This window comes from Brassica oleracea, chromosome C3 (assembly GCF_000695525.1).
Source record: "Brassica oleracea var. oleracea cultivar TO1000 chromosome C3, BOL, whole genome shotgun sequence".
Classification (NCBI taxonomy): Eukaryota; Viridiplantae; Streptophyta; class Magnoliopsida; order Brassicales; family Brassicaceae; genus Brassica; species Brassica oleracea.
In genome coordinates this window covers 55623113-55632466 of record NC_027750.1, presented here as the reverse complement: position 1 = coordinate 55632466, position 9354 = coordinate 55623113, and the positions used below count along the sequence as shown (strand labels likewise).

Below are 9354 nucleotides of genomic sequence, written 5' to 3'. Positions count from 1 at the left end.
CATAACCGGCCCGGTTCATAACCGGCCCAATGCTAGAGAGAGAGAGAATCAACATCTTGCATTTTCCTTATTAGATTATGATTTGTACTCTTTCCATATTTGTATTTCTTTTCTTTAGTGTTTTCATTATTTTATGACAGTGTAATTTCCTATATATAAATGGCTCCTTATGAATAATACAGAAACATAAATTTTATTCTCTAGTTTTACAACAATATCCTTTTTATTAACAAAAAAAAATACATATCCTTCACAGAGTAATACATGAAACCAAACGTATAAACATCATCCATCGTGTTATACCTTTTTAGATAGGAAAAAGGCTGCATCCCACAATAAAATACGTATCCCTTTTAAGATAAAGAAAAGTAAAAGTATTTTTAATAGGATAGGGAGTTGTTTTACTGAAAGGAAAAGGAAATCGTGTTTTGAAACTATTATCAATATAGGTCTAAGAAATTTAAAAATTATTCATTCATATAATTAATATACAAATACTAATTCTCAACGATTCCACATACGTTTCTCTTTAAACTCCAATCATGTCTCTCTTCACATCTTTCTTAAGTTGCTTTGTTCCAAAATCCAGCTCAAGGATTAGTTCAATCGATGGTAGTATCCCGAAAGGCTTGTCGTTGGAGAAGCCAAAAAGCAAATCTGAATCTCTTAGAGCTCCAATCATTGTATCTTATTTCCCCGTGCCCGTGGCTTCAAGGCTTTCGCGTTTGTAAGAAGTGTGGGAAGGTCATTGGCATATTTGTTGTCATGTGAGACTTTTTGTTTTGTTCCTTTTGTTTGGTTATTTGCAAATTGTAATGGACCACCTACCTAGGTTTGATAAAATCATATTTAGGTCTGGCAACAAAATTAAATGCTTTGTATTCAATCCAAATAAAAATTAATAACGTACGTTACATATTTTGTATAATTTAATCAATCTTAGGAGGATCAAGAGTGTGAATCCAGAGATAAGTTTTCTAGAGGGGACTTTTAGAATGGTCCTGGGCATGAATAGTGCTTAAGATATACAGCAGTATTATGTTAGTAGGATAAAAATTGCGCCCTGCACATAATAAATTTATATAAAAATTATTTAAAAAATATTATATGGAAAAATAAATTTATATTCTTGATTGAATTAATATTTTGGTCCTTAAACAATTTTTTTAAACTTTTTGTTAATAACATAATTTATTTATTGATGAGCTGATCCCATTTAAAAAAAAAAAATTAGGTCAAAAAATCACTTACCGCATAAGAACCTAACGTTTAGGTCGAAAAATCTCGGGTCTATTTGATTACAATAAAACTATGCCAGCTCAGTATTATATCATGATTTTGTAATTTAAAAATTAATTATGGTTATGAGAAGTTTACGTTCACATTGTCAATCATATCTATCTTCAATATTTTTCTCTTTTTTATTTTAGTTATTGTTCGATATAAATATTGATTTTGAAGTTTATTCTCATTTCGTTTGTTTGTTTTTACCTGGGATTTAGAAAATGCCTATGATTTAAAATAATTAAAGTGATACATACTTAGGTTAAAATCTGCACTTTTTGCAAAATAAATATTTTATATTTATTATTTATTTTATGTTTTTCTGCATATTAATAAGTATATATATTAAATAACTAAGAAATCAGTTACTATTATGTAATAAATTGGCGTGTGCATATAAATCAAACCATCACTCTTGTTTATTCGCATTCATTTTAGGGTAAATAAATTAAAACAATCAATCTTATCTATTATATATGATATATAATTAAATTAATGATATTAACATATATATATAGTACACTTTTAATATGAATATTTATTAAATGAATTTTCTACTCATATGATTTTATGATTATTTTCATATTTGTGTAACAAAAGTTTACACCAACGAATTTGTTTTTAATGTGGGATAATTTAAATAATTTATAATCATTTAAAAAACAATGAAGATTTCAAAATTAAAATATTAACTTTTCAATATATGTTCAAAGCAAATATCAAAATATAAGTATACATTTTCATACGATATATTGTTTAATTTAAACGATACGAAATATATATATATGTGTATATATATATATATATATATATATATTAACATAAAAACCTATTAAAATAAAATTATTTTTTCATATGGTCTTATAATCATTGTATCTTAATATAGAAAAAAAAATTAAACCTTGATCATAAAAGTTTATGTGAGACTTTTAACAGTTTTAGTAATTTATACTCGTTTTGAAAAATTCAAAATACAACATATACAAAAAAAATCTAGATTTTTATTATATGATTAATGCAATTATGTAATTATTTTAATACTAAAGAAATAAACCAAAATGATAAAAAGTATACAAATTGTTATCAAATCTTTATTGTTTAAAATTATTAATTTCCATATATACGTTTTAATCACATTAGGTAATTTCGTAGGTTTTATTTAAGGAAAGCTTGCGAAACAATAAAGATTTGATATATGCGACCAACTATAGCCTGCGAAATATTATTTTGCTAGAGATTATAATTTTTAGACTATAGTTTTTATAAAGTGCCCTAAAATTCTTTGAAATATGATTTTGAAGACATACACAAGTGTCACATAGGATGAAATCTTTTTAACTTTTACAAAATTCATGTTATAACTTTTTAAAAGATCTTCAATTAATATATAGGAGATTACGAATGAATTCACCAGAAACCAATTATTTATACGTTAATGCTAATGGTGAACCCGTAATATTATTAATTCCACAAAAAGTAATATTAATTGTTCTGTGTGGAATCATGTATATATGCTGGGCAATTACTTAGTTTTTACTTTTTATATTACTTAGTTTACGATTTAATGTAAACATATTCTTCTATAAAATATAAGAATAGAAAATTAGAAAAAAAATGTAAATATTTATAGATGGGCGGTGATTTTTTTTCCAAAAGAACATCTGATTCAAAAACAACAAGATAACTTTGAATTTACGAGATAAACAAAAAATATTATTTTAATCCTGAAAAAATAATAAAAAGATTGCAGTCTTCGTCATTTTCGCCATCAAAAATCAAATAATCACCATAAGTTGAGAAAAAATGTGTAAGGAGTTACCTCTTGTAACATACACCTACAATGAAACATAAAAGAAAAACAAATCAATTTGACACAGACGATCAAGTTGGAAACTAAAACGATGACAAATACAAAGCCATACAACAGCCGAGACCAAAGACCCAACGACAACCAAGACAACAATATCTTACTATGACACTTTATCAAAAGATTTTTACAGTTTGAAAATACTCTTATCCATGCTATAAAGCTCGTTTAGATATCAATCAATACTATTAAAAGAAAAAAGTTCTAAAAAATCTACCTGAAAATTGTTTGGACTTTTTCATTTTTTAGTTCAACATATAATATAAAACCAAATATCATAACATGCATTTATTATAGCAACAAATAACATTTAATTTAAACTCTTGACTTTTGAAAATTTGATTTAAAATATATATTAGATGTTTCATATATTAGTTTAGTTATAACAACATGCTTTAATATTTTTACATTATATCAAAAGAGATAAAATGTTTCGAAACATAGAGTTCATGTTTGGATCTGCGGGTATGGGTTCTTCGGATCCTAAACGTTTGACATAACTAAATATTTTAAAATCTATAGTTTAAATTAGGGTCGGTTTTTTTTGGTTCCAAATTGGTCCGAACTCATAATTCAAATATCTGTAAAATAAATTTAATTTTTGAATACATAGCAGGTTCAGATTGGTTTGGGTATTAGAATCTAAAAAAAACGAAGTACCCAAAACACAAAAAAAGACTTAAACACACAAAAATACCCAAAATCTAAACAAATACCTGAAAATATTCATATACTCAAAAGATCCAAAATTTTACCCGTAAACCTAATCCGGATCACTGAAACACCCAAAATTTTACCAACCCAAAATATATTTTTCTAAAATTGAAATTTTACCCATAACCCCAAACTATAACCGAAAACCTGAACCAGAAACTTAAAAATATCTGTAATGCCGAAAACATATATGAAATACCCAAACATATCTAATATACACAAATCATTCCAGGCACTTTGGGTACCCGATCGAGTCTCGGATAGGACCCAAACTGGAATAGAGATTCGCGGTCCAAAAAGATATTGAATATGTACTTTGTCCATGACTCAGACCCGAACTGTACCTATATTTTCGGGTTGGTTTCAGATTTATTTTTTCAGATCCGACAAACTGTTGAATCGTATGAAAAAGTTATATAAAAATAAACAGATAAAATCTGAAATAATAATGTATAACAATCTCAAAACATTAATTCATATAAAACGTTTTTATAATCTAAAAACTGCGCTTTTAAGCGCGGATCAAAATCTAATTTCTTATTAAATTATCATAAAATTGAATGCAACTCTAGACATAAAAAACATATTTATATGAAAATCAAATGACCTATAACTTATTAAACAAATTTAAGATAATTCCAACTAATTAAAAAAAAAACTTAAGCAAATAATAAATTAAATAAACATAATATTTGAAATATATCTAAATATATTCTATGCATAACTTAGAGACATTGAGACGCCATTCGCCATACGATCACACCCCGTATGGTTAGTTTATAATTCAGTGAAGAGAGGAACATATTGATCCTCTTCCTCTTTTCTTCAGATTCAATTCATCGTCATATAGATTTCTTATCCTTTGGAGCTTGGGTAACAAACATCAAGTTAAGATCATTATCTATGCCTTTTACACATCCGACACGCCAATCTTCCACTGTATTGTCATTACTATCATCAAAGATCACATCATCATTTTTATCTGATTTTTTTTTTCAGTTTCTTAAATAGCTTTGCATCACATACACTAAGTTATTTGCGTTATTCTTAAGTTCACCCCTAGGATTTCGACCAATAGGATTTCATTATTTCAAATTTGATATCTTTTAAAAATTAAAAAAAAAACAAAATGTTGTCAAGTTATATTATGTTTTTTTTTAAGTAAAAAAAAGTTAGTAGTTACAATAAAAAAGAATTTTAAAAAATATATTTTTAATGTCGTCAGCAAAACACTAAACCCTAAATCCTAAACCCTAAACTTTTGGGTAAACCCTAAAGCCTTGGATAAATCTTAAACTGTAAATGAAAAACATTAAACATTAAAACCCTAAACCCTAAATACTAAACCTTTGAGTGTTTTAGTGTTTAGTGATTTTGATTCAGAGTTTAGGATTTATCCAAAGATTTAGGGTTTACTCTAGGGTTTAGGGTTTAGGATTTAGGATTTAGGGATTAGGATTTAGAGTTTAGTGTTTTACTGACGAAGTTAAAAATATTTTTTTTTAAATTCTTTTTTCTGTAATTATTATTTTTTTTTACTTTTTTTAAAAAAAAACATAATATAAATTGATAATTTTTTTCTTTTTAAATATCAAATTTGAAATAATGAAATCCTATTGGTTGGTAAGATACCGTAAAACTCTGGTTACGGAAGTAGTCGTTTTAACTGTAAATACACATATTACAAACGGTCAATTTCATATTTGGAAAATAAATAACCATCTGATTCTTATAGTTTCCTTAAGTTTCATGTTTTTTTTGGTATGATCTTAAGTTTCATGTTACCGTTATATTAAAATCTTTTATCGTTAAAAAAAAATATATATATATATATCTTTTATCGTTTTTGTTCTTGGCACTAATATAAAATTTCAGATATAAAAATAAATCTTTTTTTCTTGTTTCTGCCTTTACCTTTCTCTTCCTCAGTTTCCTTACATTCTTGTGAGTTGTGTCTATACAAACAATCAGATAAGTTGTTGTGAATTGTGTGTTTGCAGGAGATGAGCATCTTTGTTCATCTCTGTAGCCCGACAGAGTCGCTGTAGATTTTCAAAGCACGAGCTAATTACAAAGAGGACCATTCAAGAAGAAGAACGTTACCCAAGGTGCGTTGGGCTAGTGGTTTAGTGCTTGGAGTAGGTTCCATTGCACCCCTAGTTCGATTCCCATGGGGAGGGGTGCTTTACGCCATGTTCACGGTATCAGCGCCGGCCGGCCCCGGGCCTGGGGGAAAAAAAAAAAAAAAAAAAAAAAAAAAAAAAAAAAAGAAGAAGAACGTGTATACATACACTAATTTCAAGTGAAAATGTCGTCTAAATCACCAACTTTTAAATTTAGTTGAAAAATACATAAACTTTCTCGTAGACAATTCAAAGACTCAACTTATTTTGACAAGCCATTTTAACTTTAAACATATTTTGACTAAACATTTTACCGTTAAAATGGTTAATAGATTGAGTTAACAGTGTTAGTCTTTGTCAAATCCATACGACGTTTTGAAATTAGAAAAAAAATGTTCCTCAAAGCCTCAATCGAAGTAAAACCCAACTACTAGACTACTTATAACTTTATTAACTAGTGTAGCTACTAATTATTATTATTATAAGCTCACCAACATCTGATTCTTCTCCATAAAAAGGAAAAATTGTCATGTCACTTTTGAAGGTATTGAGTCTGGAGACTCTTAACTACAGATTGATTTGAATTATTTAATATTTGGTATAGAAATATGATCTTTGTACAACAAGAAGTCATGATACAAAAAAAAAAAATCAAACCAAGTTGGCTTAGGATCTGTTAGACTTGTGAGTAGTGACTAACATTTCTAGATACCAAAACACTTCAGGGAACTCCTAACTTACTAATGTATTCGATGTTCTGTTAAAGGAGACACTTTTTAATTGGACGACGAAAGTGGCAAGAGATTATTGATTCTTCTTGGCTCTGGAAGCTGTCCATTTTTGGCTTGTTTCAATAAAAACGTGACCGAATAGCGATATGAAGAAGATGGCCCCTAATTTTAATCTTAAAATTCTGTAAAATAAGGCTACAAAACATCATGATAATGGTCTGAATTAGGCCTGGGCAAAATAACCAGAACCGAAGAACCGAACCGGAACCGAACCGAAATACCCGAAACCGGAACCAGACTAATACTCTCAAATACCCGAATGGTTCCTATATTTTTATATCCGAAATAACCGAACCGAACCGAGAACCGAACGGGTACCCGAATATATAAAAATATTAATTATATATACATATAACATCATTAAATATATATTTTTAATTTAAAATTCTATTAAAAGTATATGAAAATAGTTTAGGATAACTAAATTATTATAAAGTATCCAAACTACCCGAAAGTATCCGAAACTATCCGAATGGTTTTATCCGAAATATCCAAAGTAATCCGAAATATCCAAATTTTTTATCTAAATCATCCTAATTATTTGATATTTTACCCTAAATAACCGATATTTTATCCAAATTATCCGAACTACCCGAACTATCCGAACCCGAACCGGATCCAAATGAGAACCGAACTTTTTCCGGATATTTTCCGCTTCCTACATTTACTATCCGAACCGAACCGAAAATAGGTCAAGTACTAAATGGATCCTCTAGCCCCTATCCGAACTACACGAAACCCGAAATACCTAAACCGAACCGAACCGAACCGATACCCGAAATGCCCATACCTAGTCTGAATAGTTGGTCCATTTTTGCCATATATTTTAACTATTAAGAGTCAAACGTAATGCATGAATTGTCAAAGATATAATAAAAAAAGGGCAAAGCTTGGCGAGAAAGATAAAGAGGTCACTTCCAAGAAACTTGTCCAAGAATATTCAACCCTGATTTTGTCTTATAAATACATATCTTGAAACTAAATCTAAACATCATAAAAAACTCTAAACATGTCTCCCTTGGCGTCTTTCTTTGGTTGCTTCGTTCCAAAATCCAGGGCAAAGATTAGCTCAACCAATGATAGTAACTCGAAAGTCTTGTCGTTGGAGAAACCAAAAAGCAAATCAAAATCTCCGAGAGCTCCAGTCATCGTGTCTTATTTTCCCGCAGGTTCGAATCTTTCGCGTTTGTAAGAGAAGATATAAGATCAAGTGTGGGACGGGTGTTGACTTTTTCTTTTGATGTTGACATATGTAAATGTAAAGACTTTATGCGTTTATTTCATTATATGTAAATTGTACTGGAAATACCTATATATAAATACCTACCCAGAAATAAAAATACCTACATTGTCAAAGATATAATAAAAAAAGGGCAAAGCTTGGCGAGAAAGATAAAGAGGTCACCTCGAACACTTCGAAGAAATAAATACCTACCCAGAAAAAACCATTTACAAACATATATACCCAAAAAACCACCAAGGCCTTGGACCAAAAGCAGTGGTACTTCCTGAAGCAGACCCAATACTTACAAAAAACCTCCATGAATATGGACTTATAGAAACCCTTTATATACGAAAACCCGATTACCAACTAAAACACTTCCCGATCGGATTAAAAACAGCTATTTCAAGGTATTTTTCAGGATATGCTAAAGGAAAGGAAGTATTTCTTCAGTATTATAGCAACCACCCAGAATTCAACCAAACTGGATTAAACTGCCCAGCAATCAAATTAATAATAATGGGGATCAGTAACGAGCAATATCCAACCAAAGATGGTGCAGCAAACATTCATTATGAGGAAGACGACCTGGTTCGAGTCGATGCTGAATTAACCATAGGAATACTCAGAAATTTTGTCTACATGAACGACTTCTTCCGACTCAACTACAAATCCGACTCAACACTTTTACTCACCAAATCAACCAAAGAATTCGACATCCAAGAAATTATAGGCCCAATAGTCTACAAAATATGGGACAATGGGATCAGCAAAAGTCTGCAATATCATCAAACAATGTGTAGACTACTTATTCAAAGTCAGCTACAGGACAAGATCAGCGAAAAACACAAATGTCTGATCTGTACAGACAAATCCGAAGAAGCCCAAGAAGAAAAGGCCTAAGAAGACTCCAGTGATGACCCAATAATCGAAGACGAAGCAACACCGACAAAAGCAATAAACATGTGAGAAAATTAGGTCGGTAACCACTCGTAACTACTTAAAAAATCAATAATGTAATCTTATCTTTCTTTTTGTTTCGATTGGCCACCGAGATAAGATTTCAATATTATCTTCTTATCTTTAGTAAGGCCTCCGTTGTAATATAAAAAGATGCATAAGGCATCGATGAAGAAATAAGACTTAAGCGAGTTTGTTTGTATACATGGTTATCTAAAACCTTTCTGTTGAGACTTCGTCTCTGAATAGCAGAAAAATACAAAGCGAGAAAATACTTTGGTATCAGAGCATTCATTACAAAAATATCAAAAATTAGAAGTTTAAACCCAAGAAGAAGCAACAATCGAAGAAAATCAACCATCTTTAAGAAGTTCATCCAGTTACCTCCTGCGA

At 29.5% G+C, this 9354-nt stretch overlaps 2 protein-coding genes across 2 annotated transcripts; both read left to right on the top strand.

The window, feature by feature from the left end:
* The first annotated feature begins 518 nt into the window (after positions 1–518).
* On the top strand, positions 519–822 carry LOC106334237. The gene has a single exon (XM_013772545.1). It carries the CDS (start codon positions 543–545, stop codon positions 729–731), a length of 189 nt encoding a protein of 62 aa, XP_013627999.1. The 5' UTR covers positions 519–542; the 3' UTR covers positions 732–822.
* Positions 823–7788: 6966 nt separating this feature from the next.
* LOC106334051 lies at positions 7789–8083 on the top strand. The gene has a single exon (XM_013772412.1). The coding sequence runs from the start codon at positions 7789–7791 to the stop codon at positions 7969–7971; it is 183 nt and encodes a 60-aa protein (XP_013627866.1). The 3' UTR covers positions 7972–8083.
* The last annotated feature ends 1271 nt before the right edge of the window (positions 8084–9354 follow it).

What these genes read in the sequence shown, in the direction of transcription:
- LOC106334051 (XM_013772412.1), top strand. Translation starts at nt 7,789, where the DNA reads ATGTCTCCCTTGGCGTCTTTCTTTGGTTGCTTCGTTCCAAAATCCAGG.
- LOC106334237 (XM_013772545.1), top strand. Translation starts at nt 543, where the DNA reads ATGTCTCTCTTCACATCTTTCTTAAGTTGCTTTGTTCCAAAATCCAGC.